At 41.9% G+C, this 19,611-nt stretch overlaps 1 protein-coding gene and 1 pseudogene across 1 annotated transcript; one reads left to right on the plus strand and one right to left on the minus strand.

Moving 5' to 3' along the window:
• Window positions 1-19,611, minus strand: part of LOC141205550 (uncharacterized) — a 241,269-nt pseudogene that overhangs the window by 84,642 nt on the left and 137,016 nt on the right.
• On the plus strand, window positions 1,737-4,756 carry LOC141205554 (posterior protein-like). Its single transcript, XM_073664122.1, has one exon. It carries the CDS (start codon window positions 2,209-2,211, stop codon window positions 3,853-3,855), a length of 1,647 nt encoding a protein of 548 aa, XP_073520223.1. The 5' UTR covers window positions 1,737-2,208; the 3' UTR covers window positions 3,856-4,756.

A 19,611-nucleotide genomic window follows, 5' to 3' on the forward strand; every position in this document is an offset into this window, starting at 1 on the left:
GACAGACTGGCGGGCAAGGCTGACGCAGCGGGACCTGAGGGCTGAAGAAAGTGTTAGCACACAAAACAACAACCTTGCACAGGCACCTTCATTTTGGAGGAGGTGCCTTATAAAGGGGAAGTCCTCCGGGGACTCTTTAGGACGGCGCCCGGCCCCTTTAAGAGGAAGGAAGCGCGCGCGCACCCTAAGTACTGTGCCCGGGAAGCTGCGCGCGGTGCGCGCCACAGCAGCAGCAGGAAGGCGCCGGACCGGGACCACGACAGTGAGGGGAGCGCCGTCTCTGCCCGGCAGGAGGCAGAGACGCCAATGCTACAATGGGGTTCATTTTATCAGCTGAAGGGTTTAAGATGGATCCTTGAAAAGTTTTTTCTTCATTATGGTTTCCATCCCCATTTTGGTGGATTTTCAAAGATAAGTTCTGAATGTACTGAGGTGGAGGACGCCAAAGAGAAACATGGGGATGTTACATGGGTTGAAAAAAAAAACCTAGGTCCATCAAGTTCAACCCTTCTCCACCAATTATACATTTTTTGTCACTAAATTATCTATAACCCACAATGTTATATGTACTGAGGAAATTATCCAGCCCTTTTTTAAAATTTGTTAGTGTTTGCCATTACTACCTCTTGTGGTAGAGCCTTCCACAGTCTGACTGCTCTAACTGTAAAGAACCCTTTCCTGTTTGCCGGAATGGACATTCTTCCACCAGTAATAAGTGCCCCCTAGTCCTTAGTATGGTCTATGGATGGAATAAGTCAGCTATTGATAGTCACCATCGTGCTCTCTAGAAACCCCAGAGCATCACCTAAGAATAAAAGTAAATCATAAGCATACAATGCCGCCTTCTCTTCCTTGGTCCCATATTTAAATCTCAGAGGTTTTACTAATTATTGCCACAAGAAGTTCAATTGCTATTTGTCAGGGAGATATTGGTATCAGGAAAATATTCTTCCATATTTCCCTGACATGGATATTGACCATTTCTCCCTTTTGTCAGTACCAAGCTGCCTCCATAAAAATCTTAGCACAAAGCCCCAATTAACACAGTCATGAGTAAGGCCTTAAACCAACTGCTGTCAGCCAAGAAGTGTTACAAGCTACTTAGAATGCGAGCCTCTTGTACCTGGATGACGCAGGGGGTGATTAAAACGCAGGATTGCCATAATTTGCGTGTAACTGGGAAAGCTTGTTTCCCGAGCTTCAAACAGAAATCTATAGACACTTCGACTTCCAAAACGAAGTATGAAATATTGTAAGTTTCATACTTCCGACAATAATGGGACCTATATTTTTAGTGGCAGGGACAGCCGAGAAACGTATACATAATTTTTCATTATTGTAAGCAAGATCAGGGAGCTGTAGCGCGAAAACACCAGAATAACAGACTGCAGCTATGCAATGTGTGGTCTCTAAATGCAGGTAAAATCATAACAGAAAAAATGGCATAGTTTGCAAGCTTCTGCGATCAACGAGCAATGAGTTATCGCAGACGTTAGCATTTTTAATAAAAATGTGCAGGCTGGAGACCAGCCCACATGATGTCACCACAAGGGGTGTGTAGACAGATCTCCACTTAGGTATAAGAGAACCCATGGAAAATACATAACCACTCATTTCCAGGGGGGTATAAGGATTATAAGCAACGGGTTTCGTTCAATAACGCTCAAATCAAACTGAGGAGCCACTCCTCCACCTATATTGAATCGTTTCAGCGATCATATAGTAAGTTATCTTTTTTTATCCTGTTTATTTTATGTAACTGCTTATGTATTTTAATGTCTCCTAGGTTCAGGCCTGTTTGTCTTATTTGTTTAGTGGATTGTTTGTTGAATTGTTGCCGGTAAAGTTAGGGTAGCACCCTGTTGATTGAAGTTCTCATAAGATCTAAAGGGTAAAACCAGACATCTCTGAGAAGAAAGTGAGGTAGAGGTTAAAAGTCTAAATCTCATGTTAAGGGGAAGTAGCCTTATGCTTCAATAGGAGATCACTCTTGGCCTGGATCTTGGATCTGTAGTTGATCAAGTGCATGAGACAAGACTGTGGCAGTGATTGCCTGAGGGAAAAGATTATATTCAATCTGTGTCCCTGTTTTAGTGAAGTGATATTCACTGGTTTCTGTATTGTGTTTCGTTAATTTGTAATTTTTGTTTGGAAAGCTGATTTGTTTATTTTTGTTGTCTTCTGTGAAAATAGTTGGAAGTAATTAACATGGAAATAGTCAGTAAATTTATTGAAAAATATGCCTCTGCTCAGTTCAGTACTTGTGCAGATGATGCATTGACACATCAGTTTAATGACCTTATGAAACAATGTGAAGGGCAGAATGATAACAAAAGTAAATTGTCGAAAAAGAAAGCAAAGAAAGAGAAGTTAGCAAATGTTTTGTGTATGTTGTTGAAAATGAAAGGAATTGCAGAACAAAAGGAATTGCACTGGTATTCAGAGAAAGCTCAATTAAGAGGTGAAGTGGACAAAATTGAACAGGAAGTCAGTCTGGCTATTGCTAGTGCTGAAGATCATAATTGTGAGTGTGAAGATCTAAGGGATGAGGTAGACAATATGAATTACCAAAATTGTGAATTAGAAGATAAGCTGGAGGAGTATAAGGAGAGATGTAAACTTAGGGAACAGCGTATTGCTTTGCTAGAAGGAAAAGAAGCGAAGTATAATGATGATATGACAATACTTAGGAACCAGTTGTATGATGCTAATGTAAAATTGGAGCTAAAAGAACATTGCATTATGTCCTTGAAATCACAAGAATGTACTAGAGTGAATAACCATAGTTATTGTAATCAAATGTGCAAGTCTGCTGATCAGGAGGAAAGAGATTGGAAAAGAGGGGAGGAGCAGCCTGTGTGCACGGCTGATAACCCTGAGTATAACCCAGATCATAGTTCCTCTCTCTTTACTCCTGAGTCAGGAGGGAGCAGACAAAGGAGAGACAATTTGCTTAGTAACAGCAGTAATTTAGTCCAATCCACAACACTCTCCATACAGGATAAGACAAATCTATGCCAGATATTAGGGAAGTTTGATACAAGTGCCTCAGCCATTAGTCTTTCCAATAAGTTAGAGGCAGTAGTGACACAATACAGTCTGGGTAATAGAGCTGCATGTGCCTTACTTCGGGTATGGCTCCCATCTCAACTTTGTGAAAAACTGCAGCCCCCTGTAGGAGCTCACAAAGGATTATCTGCAGATCTTGAATGTAATTGGGGAAATGCTAGTGACAGAGTGGAGGAATTAAAGAGAGTTATGGGGGGACGAGATATGAGAGGTACTAATGCCTTAGAAAATGCAAAATTAAATAGAGGAGATGATCCTATTATTTTTTGCAGTGAATGTTTGACATTATATCGTTCTACCTATAACTGCCCTGACATGTCTCCTGATGATAGCCGTTTTCTATATTCAATGGCTAACAACTGCACCTTTGTTGATTATCCAACAAAGGTTGCCTTGAGGAACGCAAATTCCTATCAAGCCTTTGTAAATATATTAAAGGATTGGATTCAGGATACAAGTCATGACAACAAGCCCCAAAAGAGGATATCAGAGGTAGTCAAAAATGAAGGCAAAGTAAGATTTATTGGAAAATGTTATAAATGTGGTTACACAGGTCACACTATGAAAGAATGTAGAAGTAGTAAAAGAGTTATCAATAATAGACCTTTTAATAATAGGAAGCAAAGACAAGAACCAAATACTGCAAGGAATGGAGAGCATAGTCTTCCTGAAGTTACATTATATGGCCCACTTCTGGATGAACTGAGGAAGATTGGGAAGGCAATGGCAGAAAAGCCAGAGGAATTAAAGACCCCACCTTCAACAAATCCTTATGTAAAACAATAGGGATGTCACGCCCCAGTGTTGTCCCTAGTGAGTCAGCTTAGCAGGGACAAGGGCGGGAGACCCCTTATTCAGGGTACGGTAGGGGGCCATCGTACAAACATTTTACTGGATACAGGGGCTGCTGTCAGTTTGACTAATCTGGATTTGATTAAAGACCCTGGTGGTAAACACATTTTTCTGAGAGGATTTGGAGGACAGTTAGTATCTTCAGAACAATCTTTACCAGTGACAATAAACCTGGGAAATCTATGTGTTGAGTATGGCTTATATCTTTCACCAACACATGAAGGTACCATTATTGGGTCAGATATTATGAAGGAATATGGACTTATTCTTGATTTATGCAACTGGATGTTGTGGAGAGGATCACGGTATAAAGGCTATTTAAAAATGGTAACTGACAATTATGGTATTGATTCCATCAAAGGTGCTCAATCTTTAGATCCAGCCATGATATTGAGAACAGATGATGAAATATTGGCCGACATCTTGTGGCAACATAACAATGTGTGGGCAAATTCAAAAACCCAATGTGGCAAGGTGTCCAACATGGTAGTAATGGTAGAGGGTCCTGATCCCCCACCCCAAAGACAGTATAAAATACCACCAGAGTCAGTCCCCTACATTAAGAGAATACTGGATGATTTGCTGATTCAAAATGTCATCAGGGAATGCCAATCCACTAATAATGCACCCCTATGGCCAGTTAAGAAACCAAATGGTTGGCGTCCGACATTGGACTACAGAGCTTTAAATAAGTGTACCCCTCCTGTCACTAATGTGGTTGCCAAAATGCCTGACATGATGACAGCACTCAAACCCTCCTCCACTGTGTATTAATCAATAGACATCTCAAATGGATATTTCTCCATTCCTTTACACCCTGACTATCAATACAAATTTGCATTTACATTTCAAGGGAAACAGTTAACATTTTGTCGGTTACCACAAAGATTCAGGTCCAGTTCTACTTACTTTCATAAGTGCATGGTTGAAATTTTGTCATCTTTTTCAGAACCTGATTGCATTGTACAGTATGTAGATGACGTTCTGCTCCAAACTGACACAAAAGATCAGCACTACACATTGTTGAATGAGCTGTTAACACTCCTTGAGAAGGCAGGCCTCAAACTTAATCCTAACAAAGCCCAGCTGATGAGAGATTCTGTGTCATTTTTGGGAGTAATAGTTTCAAAAGGGGGGAGAATTCCTGACCCCAAAAAATGTGAAACTATTAGGAAGTTGCCTAGGCCAAACACAAAAACAGGAATGAGACAGTTCTTGGGACTTGTCGGATTTTCCAGAGATTTCATAGAGGGATTTGCTGAGAAAGCAAAACCCCTCTATGAACTCCTAAAAGGTGATCAGGGAGAAGCTGACCCACTGGAATGGATGGAAGAGCATGAAGGAGCTTTTGTCAGGTTTAAAATCAGCCTCACTCAAGCACCTGCTCTGAGCAATCCAAACCCAGATCTACCTTTTGCATTACAGGTTCATGCCTCTGTGATAGCAATTACGGCTGTATTGCTGCAGGAGAGGCAAGGAAAATGGGTTCCAGTCGGATACCTATCAAGGTTGTTAAGTCCTGTGGAAATAGGATTTGATGATTGTGTTAGGAATCTGTTGGCAGTGCATTGGGCAATACTATCCACAGAGTACATAGTAGGATTTTCTAAAATCATACTCCAAACACCCCACACTCCTATCAAAATGCTCTTGGAGCGAACACTCAGTGGTGTATCTTCTCAAAGGGTAGCAAGATGGCTTGTACATTTAACACCTAGGAACATCACAGTGACTCACGATACTAACTACATCCTGCCACAGTTGATGCAATACAAAGGGGAAAAACATGACTGCGGGGAGTTACACATGACCAAGACACAGGAAATGTTTAGGTTAATGACAGGAAAAGAAGATCTAAAAATTTGGGTGGATGGAACAAGGTATTGGGAAGAGGGACAATTTTACACAGGTTATGCCCTGTGGTGTCCTCAAGCAAATTAACAAATTCTCATTAAATGCCCAAGGAAATTCTCAGCGCAAAGAGCTGAACTGGAAGCTGTGAGGGAAGCAATTTTGCATTTCAGTACAGGGCCTATCACAATTTTCTCTGATAGTGCATATGTCACAAGATCACTTACTGAGTACATGCCTTTATGGCACACAAGAGGATTCAGTGATGCATCAGGTAAGACACTAGTACATGGTTCAGTTTTGAAAAACATTTGGGAAAGGACTAGTGCAGAACCACGAAGAGTGGCAATAATAAAGGTGAAGGCACATCAAAAGGGCAGTGACGAAATTACAGTTGGTAATAACAAGGTAGATGAATTAGCCAAAGAGGCAGCAATGATAGGAGAAAAGTGGACTTCCTATGATGTAGAGGGAAAGCAAGCCTGGGAAGAACAAGATTTTGAGGACAAGGACAAAGATGAGGTTGAATTAGAGTGTTTACCTGTTGTTAAAACACCTACATCTTGTTTGGCAGCAGAGCAGGATAAAGACCCAGTTTTAAATCAAATAAAATGCAAAATTAAGGAAAAATCATCAGATAAGCCCCAAAAATATATCCTGCAAGATGAGCTATTGCTGAGAGAGACTTCAGAAGGCCCTAAATTTGTAGTGCCATCTCAGTACCAAAAGGATATTGCTAAAGAAAACCATAGATTGACAGGACACATGGGGGTTGACAACACTTTAAGGTTTATTCAAACCAAGTACTGGTGGGAGAACATGAAAACTAGTATTACAGAAATTTATCCAAGAATGTTTAATCTGTGCCCAAATGAACCGTAGGCCAAGGGGACAAAAACCTGTGCTTTCCAGGGTGCCTTTGGCTGAGGGGCCATGGGAGAGATTACAAATTGACTTTGTTGGTCCCTTGCCAAGTGCTCCAGGAGGTTATCGGTACCTGCTAGTGATAGTTGATGTTTTTTCCAAATGGGTGGAAGCTTTGCCCATAAGGAAGGACACTGCTACCGCAACAGCAACTGCATTATGGAGGGAAGTTTTCTCAAGATGGGGATTCCCAAAAGTCATTGAATCAGACAGAGGTACACATTTCACCGGCAAAATCATGACTAATATGTGTGAAATGTTGAATGTAGAACAGAAGTTTCATGTCTCATATCATCCGCAATCATCTGGGATGGTAGAAAGAATGAATCGGACTTTAAAAGAGAGATTAAAGAAAATGGTGTTGCAATCCGGAAATAGTTGGCTGTGTCACTGTCATGGTTGTGTCGCCACGAAGATCGTCACGATTGCACAGCCTGACTTCTCGCAGCTGAGTTTTTGGTGTTTTGTGCTTTTCGGCAGTGAGGGAGTTAACTCTCTCTCTCTGTGCTAGACAAGGTCCAGCCTCGCCCAGCTGCAATCAATGCTGCAGTAGTGAGATTCCTTCATATGTCTGCTGATCTGTTAGGGAAGTTGTCGGTGAAAGCATTTCATGCAGACTAACAGAGCTTATCGTGGTATTTGGAGTTTCAGAGCTAAGTGTATTTGGAGTGGTTTTTCCCTTCCTCGCTTTATCATTTATCTCCTTTCCCGTTGGTGTTCCCTCTGTTGTGGTTGTGTAGTTTTTGTATGCAAGGTGGTTTTGGTTTTACCCTTGTACTGTCTCGTTCGTCTAAGTACTGAGTGTTGGCATATTATTACCTGCCCCCTTTTGTTGTGATCGGGGTCCTTCTCAGGACTAGATTACTTAGGTGCAGGGATCCTCAGGAGGTAGGGGTTACGCTGGGGGCCTGGACCTCTGTACCTTTAACAGTACCTCCAGGTAGAGGGATTAGTCAGGGCCCCAGCTTAGGGTCAGCTTAGGCCCCCTACCTCCAGTACACAGAGACAGCGTGACAGTCACCTGCCTGCAATTCTACTGGCAATACGGGGCACGGATGCAAAGAGCACTGCAATCACCCCATATCAATTAATGACTGGTAGAGTAATGAACCTTTGCCATCCTGCGGATCCCAAACTTAGTACTCCCATGAGAGAAAGTGCAGAGAAGGAAAAATTCCTGATTCAGTTACAGGACCAAGTGCAAAAATATTTAAATTTTGCAGCTGCCAATATGGCTCCAAAGGCAAAGGAAGAACCAGGCAAGCCACCAATAAAATTACAACTAGGTGACAGGGTGATGGTAAAGAATTTTGTACCCAAATCTTCATGGGATGCAAATTGGACAGGACCTTATGTGGTAACTGTGACGCTGAGTGAACAAGTGGTAAAAGTTAAACGAGTAGAGAAGAAAAGCGTCAAATGCATCAAGAGAAGGGATATAGAAAAGTGGGTTCATGCAGATCAGTGTAAACGGATATAACTGATAAGAATTTGATGCCGCTCTTGTTCTTGTTTTCCAGGATCCTAAATGAAGCGTGAATTAAAAAATGGAAATTTCTGGATTCTGGATATTAGAATTGCAGCAGTTTTGTTGTCAATTGGGATCATCAATGCTATGGAATCAACTCACATTGATCACTCTGGAGATATCGATCAGGGTATATTACCTAACGAGAAATATGGGAACGTAATATTTACACACCCAGACATAAACATTGATGCAGATTCTAACTATAAAAATAATGGTGTTAAAAGTAGGACAGTGAGACTGATACCAGAGGGTAAAAGGGTAACTGGGAGATATTATCAGGGTCCCAGCAATCAGTATAGTGTTGTCTTTTCATTTGGGAGAGTCAATCACAGTTCTAGTACCCAGAGGTTAACATATATGGAAGGTGTACAAAATATAGATCCAAGATCACTGCAACCATTTATGATGGCTACAGTATATGTAAATGAAACTGGGTACTGGTTGGGGGAGGAGTCTAAGTTACCCAACAAAAATGAGCAAAAGGGGATAGATTATGGGTCCTTTAGTGACAACTTAAAAGAAGGAGAATATTTGTTTGTATGTGGAATATATTGGCATAATAATATACACCCAATGTTCAGGCCAAAAAGGATCACCTTAACATATCGTAAGGCGTGCATTGGAGATTCCACAGAGGTTGAGATGTCAGTTCAGCAAGGGCAAAATTATATAATTGGTTCCCTATCTAAACCATATAAATCCTATAGGGAAATGGTTGGTTATTGGGCATGTGGAACACCAGAAATAGAAATAGGTGAGATGCACATTATTGATGCCGCTCCAGATCATATCAAACCATGCGTGTCCAATGAATCTGACAGCAATCAACGGACAATGTACTTAGAAGAAGGCCACCCTTTACAGGTCAACCTAGATTCTACTAAAACCATTGCTAGTGACGTTCAATATGCATTTGTTACTTGGCGAGTTAATATCTCTCTATGGTTGATAAAGACCTACTATCCAATTTGTGCAGGATGTACGCTAAATCATGTATGTGCACTATATCGGTGGTTTACTACTAAAAATGCAGAAAATCGGATAAAACACCATCATAAACTATTTAATTCGAGGAATGACAGAGGGCAAAGGGATACTTTCAGCACACTGTTGGGAGGATTAGGAACAGGTATGGGTGTAATTAACGAAGCTGATATCAGTAGTTTAAGGACAAAACTTGTAGATATAGCAACCAATAGCAAGAAAGGTTTTGAAGTACAAAGAAAAATCAATGATATAATTAACAATTTACAACAAGATCATGTAAACACTTATATCAGGTTAGCGAAAGATTTTATCCAACACTTTAAAGAATTAATGGAAGATACACTGACTAGAGGTAGAAATATGTCTTGGGCTCTAGTCTGTTCACAAGGACAAATGGCTTATCAACTAACATCAAGTTAGCGGTACAGTCCATTTATGATGGACAATAGCCATTTAAATAGTTGTCTCAAGCCATTACTGTGTTACCTGAACTCATGAGCTTTACACATTCTAAATGGTGGGTGAACACGTGGGTTGGGTGCAGCAACTATGACTTTGAGAAATGCTATGCTTAATTTATTCCATATACTAAGTCACCTTTAGAGCTCATGCATAGAGTTAGTTCAATTGGTATTTTAACTGGAGATTCTACATTACTACACCCGAGATTAGAACATCCTCAAGTGATTAGGAAAAATGGAAGATGGAAACAGGTTGACATTTCACTTTGCATGCAAAGGAATCATAATATTCTATGTACGCCAGGACAGTTTAGGTTGGTTGAAGACAAATGCTGGAGTAATTCATCCACGTGTATTCTAGATGAGGAATCAATCTCAAAAGACAAAGCACCAATCTTCTATCTAGGGCATAAAAGAGTTTGTTTCTTCCTCCTAAATACCACCAATGTATCTATAACAACACAACATTGTTCTGTAATGACATCTGTAACCAGGGGAGCATGGTGCACTCTTAGTGGCGTTACAGAAATCAAGACACCCAACTGGGTTTACGCAATTCCTACTATTGCTAATCTGTCAGTTGATCTGAAATATCACACTCCAGTTAATTTGCAAGCCTTAAGCCTAGGAATGGGAAAAGAACTTGGAGAATGGTTGGTAAAATTCAATAAGGATGAATATTTATTGATGAAGCTTAATCAAGAAAAGGCAAATGCCACAATTCTATTGCATCATGACCAAAATGAACTAAAGGAAGTTACCCATCTGTTAGAAAATAATGCCAAGGGTTATTGGTGGGAGGTAATATTTGGTCATTCAAATGCGGCAAATGTCATACTGAATTATTTAATCCACCCAATTGTCATATTACTTGTTGTTTCTGTAATTTTATCGCTTTTTCAAGTATACATGTGCTGTGTAACCCGTTACCTATATAAAAAGGTACAGAGTTTAACTATAAAAGAACTAGCCAGTGTCAAAATTGCATCATGTGACACAAATGTACAAATTCCCATTGAATTAGAAGAAATTGTAATATGTGAGAACTGCGGCAGAAGAGGGCACAGTAAGAAAGATTGTTTGATTCCAAAGCGAAACCTATAGAAAAAGCCTAGTAAACATGGATATTCTATCACAAATTATGTTATTGTTTGTTGGTTGATCTAAATGATTTTTTGTGTGATGTGACGATCATATGTATAATTTGATGTGTATTTTCTTTATATGCCTCCTTCAATGTCCTATTAGAAATCAAGCTATTGAAAAGTTAATTTTTTTTTTTTTTGGAGTAAATGTTGGCAAATGATGAGTGAATGTGTTAGAAGACTCCTTGCCCTAAGAAGAAGAATCAACTATGGTGGTGTTATAGCAGAAGATGGAGTCTCTCAAGTTTAAAGGCCCCATCTATGCTATATAAGTCTGACAGTTATTTTAGGTAAAAACAACAGCAAGCTGAAATGTTCCTTCTTGTATCAATAGCGTGTCCTTGCTAAGAAGATAAAGTGTACTCCCTGGCCAGATATTTCATCTTGTAGCAATAATGTGTTCTTGCAAGAAGATAAAATGGCCTTGCTAACCAGATAAGTCTAATTAAATATTTTAAAGCATACAGAAACTAGCTTTTTTCGCTTGTTCAGCTAAACTGTATAATCGAACCATATATGGCAAATACGTTTCCTGCCTTAAGGGTGTATATTAGCCCTGTGTTTTGTAATAAAGTTTAGAGTATGTTTAGACACAAACATCCTGTCCTGTGTCTTCTTCTCTCCGATATCGTAATCCAAAGGATAGAAGACCAAGAATGCAGTGACGACAGCTGGCGCTTCGAACAGGGACCTTGAGTTAATCTACCCAGGGGTGCTCGACCGGTCCGAGACGTGGGACGAGTGAAGCTCTCTGTTGGTGATATATACAGTGCTGAGGTAAGAATAACTGTTATATTCTACCTAATTATATCACTGCATAGAAGAGACTCCCTCACCCCCGAGCAGTCGGCTCCCCAGCTAAATTAAACAGATTGTTGTCTGGCTCAGGTCCCTTTGAACCAGTAAAATCCCTCAGATAAATTGACAGTCCTGCCTTCTATCCTTTGGAGAATTTAAGAATGAAAGTATGGATCCAATGATTGTGTTGTGGATGTGTCCCGGGATTGATGTTTTTGGTCTGTTTTTCTGGCTGGCGTATAAGTCCTAGAGAGGCTAGTAGTGGAATGGTTCAGAAACCTTTGTGGCCCATTGTCTAAGTGACCATTGTCTAAGTGACTGAGGAGTCTCTTCTAGGTGAGGAGAACCGAAAAAAATGGGGAACCAAAATGCCAAGGAAGGCATTATAGCCAAAGACTTAGTGGTACGCAGAGAAGGGAAACAGGCACTGATTGGAATTGACAAAATATTGTGTAAAGCGGGAATGAATGAGAATGGAGAGATGAATGGATGGAAATGGAAATCCTTCTTTAACTCCTATCATGGATGGCTGAAAGATAAGGGTCTGTTAGGAACAGTGGATGTATGGATGAATGCATGCGCTTATTTTGAAGGAAAGATTGAAGAATTAGGAGACGGACGTTACAGACTGACAAAAACCGGAATGACAGATTTTCCTCCCTGTCCGCTCCCGACGTCACCCCCACCCCAGTATCAGAATTCCCAGGAACCTAAATGTTGGGTTTGCCCCAGATGTGGACAGCAGAACCCCTTGACAGTAGACATCTGTGTGGCATGTGGAGGACCGAGACCCCACCCAGCTAGACAATTCCCAATGAGAACGGTAGTTGTGCCAGGAGCAGCGGGAGCAGCAGCAGCAGGGGGGGGATGCAGTGGTTCCAGGTCAGGAAGCTCGTACAATGTTAATGTATAGACCATGGAGTCCTTCAGAGCAGTTGGCACTGATCTCCCAGCTGCCAGACCCATCCCAGTCCCCTATGCGTTTCGCTAGAATGATCACCACCATACAGGATACGTACCATGCCACTAGAATAGATCTGCAGGGGGTAATTAAGGGAAAATTGGCAGATGAAGCCCGCTATGATAGGTTGATAGATGAGACAAAAAAACAATATGCCAATAGGACCGGACCCGTAGATGCAGAATCTAATGATGCAGCAGCTGGAGTCCAATTCGCAGCAGCGTTGGTAAAAGCATGTCAAGACAGTCAAGCAGAAAAGCAAGTTACACTAGAAGATAGAGTGCAAGGGAAAGAGGAAGATCCTAAGGATTATTTCTATGCACTAAAGAAAACCTGGTCAGAAATGGGGTTCAACCCCGGGAATAAGACTAGTGAGAGGGTATTAGCAAGTGCTTTCATGAATGGACTAAAGAAAGAGATTGCAGAGAAGGTAAAAGCAAGTAGACCGGACTGGAGATCAGTGAAGGCAGAAGATTTAGCTAGAATAGCTCAGGGGGCACAGCATGACATAGCGCAGGCAAAAAGAGCTGCCAGAGTACATATAGTAGAGACGACCCCCAGAAACAACAGAGGCAGAGGACGGACTGAAGGAGGAGGACAGAAACTGTGTTACGGATGTAAAAAGCCAGGACATTTTAAAAAGAACTGTAGGACCAACCCGTATCCAAATGCTCAGAGTACGGGTCCTCCAGCCGACCAAACAACGCCCCCATAGGATGAGGGTAGCTTGCACATGAACCCTCTCATCTCCTTACCCCCAACTCCCAGTTGTATAGTGCAGGTGAACCTACCAGGGGGACATGAAATCGATTTCCAAGTAGATACGGGGGCCGACAATTCAGTAATTACGCAAGGTGATTGGCCATATACTGACACTGATTTTTCACATCATGTCATTGCCACCCCCTTCAATTCCCCATCTGTCCTGCTCCCTGTCACTAAAAAATTCCCCTGCAAATTCAAGGAGCTACTGTACATAGCCAGCTCATGGTATCGCCCCAAGGCCAATGTAATCTTTTGGGAAATGATGTGTTGTCCAAATTACAAGCACATATTGAGTATCATCCCGATGGCACTGTCACCATGACCCCAGGTTTAAAACCAAGTACCCTTTGCAAAATGATGTCACTAGATATTGCCAGCATAGAAGAGACAAATGTGTTTCCCCTGATATTAGAGCAGGCTGTGCCACATGATTTTTGGGCCTCAGACAAAACAGATGTTGGTAGGTTAAGAGTTCAACCAGTAATGGTGAAATTAAAATCAGGAGCAATCTTACCTCAACAGAGGCAGTATCCCCTTAGCTCGGCTCAGGAGAATGCCATAGCCCAGCAAGTCCAAAAATGACTACAGAGAGGAGTCCTAGTCAAAACCCAGTCCCCTTGCAACACTCCCCTGTTCCCAGTAAAGAAAAAGAGCGTGCCAGGACAACCAGCCGCATATAGAATGGTCCATGACCTCCGGTTGGTTAACAAAGCCACAGAACTTCTAACACCAGTTGTGCCCAACCCGCATACTCTTCTGTCACAGATACCTTCTAACTCTCTTTGCTTTTCAGTGGTCGATTTGGCAAATGCATTTTTCAGTGTACCATTACATCCTGACTGCCAGTACTTGTATGCTTTCACATTCCAGGGTAGTCAATATACATGGACAGTGTTGCCACAGGGTGCCCAGAATTCACCCACAATGTACACTGCAAGTCTGCAGGAAATACTGGAGGGATGGTCAGAACCACATATCGTTGTTTTGCAATATGTCGATGACCTGCTCATTTGTGCCCCCTCCAGGAAACAATGTCATAGTGCAACTATATCGCTTATGTTGTTTCTCTATCGCGCTGGCTGCAAGGCATCGAAAGATAAGCTTCAGTTTTGTAAATCTTCAGTCACCTTTTTGGGACATTGCATTACACCAGGAGCTCGTCATTTAACAAATGCACGTAAACAAGCAGTACAGGCATTCACCGTCCCCATTAATGTTGCAGCCCTCAGAACTTTTCTTGGACTTGTTTCCTATTGCAGACAGTGGATTCATGCCGTCTCTGTTTTAATGCAGCCCCTCTATGACTGTCTTACTCCAACACCTTTTGTACTAACATCAGAGGCAATAGACTGTTTTTATTCTCTCAAAAAACGTATTTTGGCCGCTCCAGCTTTGGGTACCCCTAATTATGAGCTCCCATTTACTCTGTACCTTCATGAGCAAGCTGGACATGCAGCAGGAGTTTTAACTCAAACACACGGTGATAATCAGAGACCTGTTGCCTACTTTAGTGGCAGATTAGATGCGGTAGCCAGAGGTGCACCATCCTGTGTACGTGCTCTGCATGCTGTTGGACTATTACTCCATAAATCCGCAGACATTGTTCTAGATCATCCGCTCACCGTGCTAACACCTCATGATGTCTACACTATATTGAATCAAGTGCAACCCGCTCACCTCTCAGCAGCACGTCATCTCAGGTTACAATGTGCACTGTTAATGCCTCCCAATGTTTCTTTACAGAGGTGTACTACCCTGAATCCAGCAACTTTGTTACCTCTCTCGGATCTAAAGGAGGAGTCAGGTACTGTGCTTTTTAAGGAAGATCCAAGAGAGGAAGTTCCTCATGACTGTGTACAAATGATGGCACAAGAAACGGCAGGTTTACCTACTGTATTTGAACATGAATTACAAAATGCAGATTTTGAATTTTTTGTAGATGGATCCCGTCACCAGGACGATTCAGGTACTTTCCATACTGGATATGCAGTTGTCTCCCTCAATGCAGTAATCAAGGCAGAACCAATGCTCCCACACCAGTCGGCTCAAGAAGCTGAACTTAGGGCCCTAACCGAGGCCTGTAAACTAGCGGAAGGTAGTATTGTTAACATTTACACAGATTCTAGGTACGCATTCGGTATATCGCATGATTTTGGTCCAATATGGAAGTCAAGAGGTTTCCTGACGGCAGCAGGACACCCCATTAAGAATGCTGATGCGGTCCAGCAGTTAATTGATGCGCTACAACTACCCAAACAAGTAGCTGTCATAAAGGTAAGAGCACATACCAGACGCACCGACCAGGTAAGCAGAGGTAACGCAATGGCAGATGCAGCGGCAAAAACAGCAGCCTGTAAGCCGCAACAAGGGTCAACAGTACGTCAGTTAAGTGCCCCTAAAAACCCCTTTGTGTCGGAGGACATCTTATCCCAAATGCAGGCTCAGGCTCAAAAGGAGGAGGTTGATAAGTGGTTAAAGGAAGGAGCATGCCTGAATGAAGCAAATGGGGTATGGGGGAAAGGGACACGACGATGCCTTCCAAGGGCACTGTACCCAGCAGCTGCCCAGATACTACATGGGCCGACACACCAATCTAAAACGGGTGTGATGAGTGTGATGCAGAAACATTGGGTGGCACCAGGATTCTCCACCTGTATTGAAAACCTGGTACAAGGGTGCATGATATGTGCTACACATAATCAGGGTAGAGTAGTTAAAACACCACCCAAACACCCCCCCCGCCCCCTCTATCCATTCCAGAGACTGCAAATTGATTATATTCAGCTGCCAAAGTCAGGATCATGGGAATATGTGTTGGTCTGTATTGATTTGTTCTCAGGATGACCAGAGGCTTTCCCGATTGCCAAAGCCACGGCTGCGGCAACCGCAAAGAAACTGCTTGCGGAGGTGGTCTGCAGGTATGGGGTACCAGAGGTAATTGAGAGTGACAGAGGTATACACTTCACAGGTGAAATAATGAATGAAGTCATGTCAGCTCTAGGAATTCAACAAGCATTCCACACCCCATATCACCCACAAAGTAGTGGAAAAGTGGAAAGACTGAATGGGACATTGAAATTAAAAATTCAGAAAGTCATGGCTGAGACAGGAAAACCATGGCCGGACTGTTTACCGCTTGCTCTGTTTTCAGTAAGATACACGCCTAATAAAAAGACTGGACTCTCTCCATATGAGATATTGTTTGGCAACGTACCCAGCCTAGGGTGTTTCTATCCGCAAGCATTAGAAATGAACAACCATGTGCTAAGTTCCTATGTAAGGGCTTTACACAAAAAGATTAAGCAAGTACATGATAATGTCTTCAGTTCTCTTCCAGATCCAGATCAAGACTCTAGCAGCCATACGCTGCAACCTGGAGACTGGGTGGTTATAAAAAGACACGTGAGGAAAAGCCTAGATCCACGGTTTGACGGACCCTTTCAAGTTCTGCTGACCACAAGTACAGCCGTTAAGCTAGAGGGAAAAGAGACCTGGATCCATGCGTCCCATTGCAAAAAGATACTAGGAGAACCAGCGGACAAAGAATGAAGACATTGTTTATACTTACCTGCATCCTTACAACCACAGGTGCATGGACTAGGTTGAGCGCCACAGATGGAGATGACAATAGATTCATTAGACACTATCTTGCTCTAATCGATGGACTAAAGGAGCAAAACCAGACCATTGCTAATTGTTGGCTATGTACACATGCCCCTGTGACATCCACTATCATACCCTTTCTCGCTGTTCCAGTCTCATGGGAAGAGATAAACTTTTGGGTGAACTGTTCAGATACTTGGGCCAATAATTCCACACAGAGATTTTCCTTTCTAAATCCCGCAAATTGGTTTAAAGGTATCGGTGGGTGGTTGGCTGGTATAGTACAAGCTATTTTACAGGTTTTGCTAATGTGTCTTGCGGTTTATTTGGTTTTTAAGCTTTTTCTAATGTGTATTCAGCGTTGTACTAAAAGAAAACATAGAGATTCGTATTGATAACTGAAGGAACAAAAGGATGGAATGTTATAGCAGAAGATGGAGTCCCTCAAGTTTAAAGGCCCCATCTATGCTATATAAGTCTGACAGTTATTTTAGGTAAAAACAACAGCAAGCTGAAATGTTCCTTCTTGTATCAATAGCGTGTCCTTGCTAAGAAGATAAAGTGTACTCCCTGGCCAGATATTTCATCTTGTAGCAATAATGTGTTCTTGCAAGAAGATAAAATGGCCTTGCTAACCAGATAAGTCTAATTAAATATTTTAAAGCATACAGAAACTAGCTTTTTTCGCTTGTTCAGCTAAACTGTATAATCGAACCATATATGGCAAATCCGTTTCCTGCCTTAAGGGTGTATATTAGCCCTGTGTTTTGTAATAAAGTTTAGAGTATGTTTAGACACAAACATCCTGTCCTGTGTCTTCTTCTCTCCGATATCGTAATCCAAAGGATAGAAGACCAAGAATGCAGTGACGACAGTGGCGAAGAGGATTCTGGATTTGTGGCTCCTTAAAAGTTATGTGTCATTCAGACACAAAGGGGGGCATGTTGGAGGCCAACAGGTACAATATATATATATCATAGGAATGACTGAACTCTGTATTGAATTTGAGTGCTGGATATTTCCAGGACTCTATCAAGAGATACTAGGTACAAGGTTGTGAACCTGCTAGGCGAGAAGGCCGGTGTTCTTTGTGTGATGTCCTTTGTTTTAGTGATAAAGTAAAGGTTGCATCTACATATGGAATGAGTATAGGCCCTCCAGCCTCTTGGATGATACAGGTACACACACCTTCTGTGGTGAACTTGAATACAGATCCTGTTTGTCACCTAGTGTAATCTACATATGTACACTGCCCCTCTGGACTTGAATTGCATACCATTGCTCCTGAGGTATACATCCTGTCTCCAGCCTATGGATATGTATATTGGTGCACAATGCTTTTGATGAACATCTTGGAGCCAGCCCAAATGGAGTTGAACCTGTCCTACACAAGGACTTTCTTCCAGAAGTACAAGAGTGCCATCTGCAGGAAGGTGTTGACCAATGCAGCCAATGACAATGCTCATACTACCCTGAAGATGATTGGATATTTGCCACAGAAGATACCGGAGAAGAAGGGCGGAGTCGGGGGTTGTATGTGGGTGTGGATGTGAAATTTTTAGTATAAATGAAGTAGAGTCAAGACTATCTCTCTCTCTCTGCCATGAAGGATCATTGCTAAGTATACTTATAATTGTATTTGTATTTTCTCTAATTAGAGGACATTGAAGAAAGGTTCTATTGTGAAATTGTTGATTGAATTGCCTTATTATTATCTTATTTTTCTTGCTATTAAACATTTGTATTATTTTCCCAAACTTGAGTTATTGATTATATAGGAAAGGTTCAGGACAGGATATAGAACGGGAAATCACAACCTACAATCCTTGTATATATTTTTACTAAACACTGCCTCCATTTTGGATTAAATATAAAATTTATTAGTTCTGTTTGTTTTGTCCTGTAATCATTCCCTTCACCGAAGCCATATATGCTACCAAAATACAGGCGTCCGGCCAGGCCTGCATTATATTTCAAACTCGGCCAGTGGTGGCAGAGAATAATAATAATTGGGCTATCGTGAAGCTGATAGTGACCGTACGGAGGGCGTAAACACGTATTCCATGTTTTGGAACCCAGAGGTGTGACGTCATGCTCACTGGTCACTCGCCAATACCCACGTAGCGAGCAGTCTGGATTGCGTGCTCGCGATTCTGGACGAAATACTGACAGCGTGACGGCAACGGCGAAATATTGCGTGATCTCCCCAGTGTCGTCGATGTGGAGTTCCTGACAAATTGGTGGCAAGCGGTGGGATATAACAGAACATCAGTGGCTGGATTGAGCAATCATTCCTGTCACTAAAAACTTGCACGATTCTTGCGAGAATTCTGTGCAAAGATTTAAGAAATCAGACTCAATGTTTTAATATTTTTTATCTGGGACATTACTATATGTCGCATGCACATCGGACTGCGTTATACCAACTACAGTCACTCCGCAATACCGTCATAAAACCAGCTGACAAGGGAGGGAACATCGTTCTGTGGCCTCATCAAAAGTACGAGAGAGAGGCGTTGCGTCAACTCAAAGATGAAGACACTTACTCTAAATTATCCTATAATCCGACAGCCTCCTTCTCTGCTGTCCTTTAGGGAATCTTGACACGTGCCTGTGAGCGGGGTACGATAGATAAAGGGACTGTTGAGGCTTTAACCGTACGTT

Source organism: Phyllobates terribilis, unplaced genomic scaffold, assembly GCF_046119375.1.
Source record: "Phyllobates terribilis strain yellow unplaced genomic scaffold, ASM4611937v1 Scaffold_140__1_contigs__length_4765195, whole genome shotgun sequence".
NCBI lineage: Eukaryota > Metazoa > Chordata > Amphibia > Anura > Dendrobatidae > Phyllobates > Phyllobates terribilis.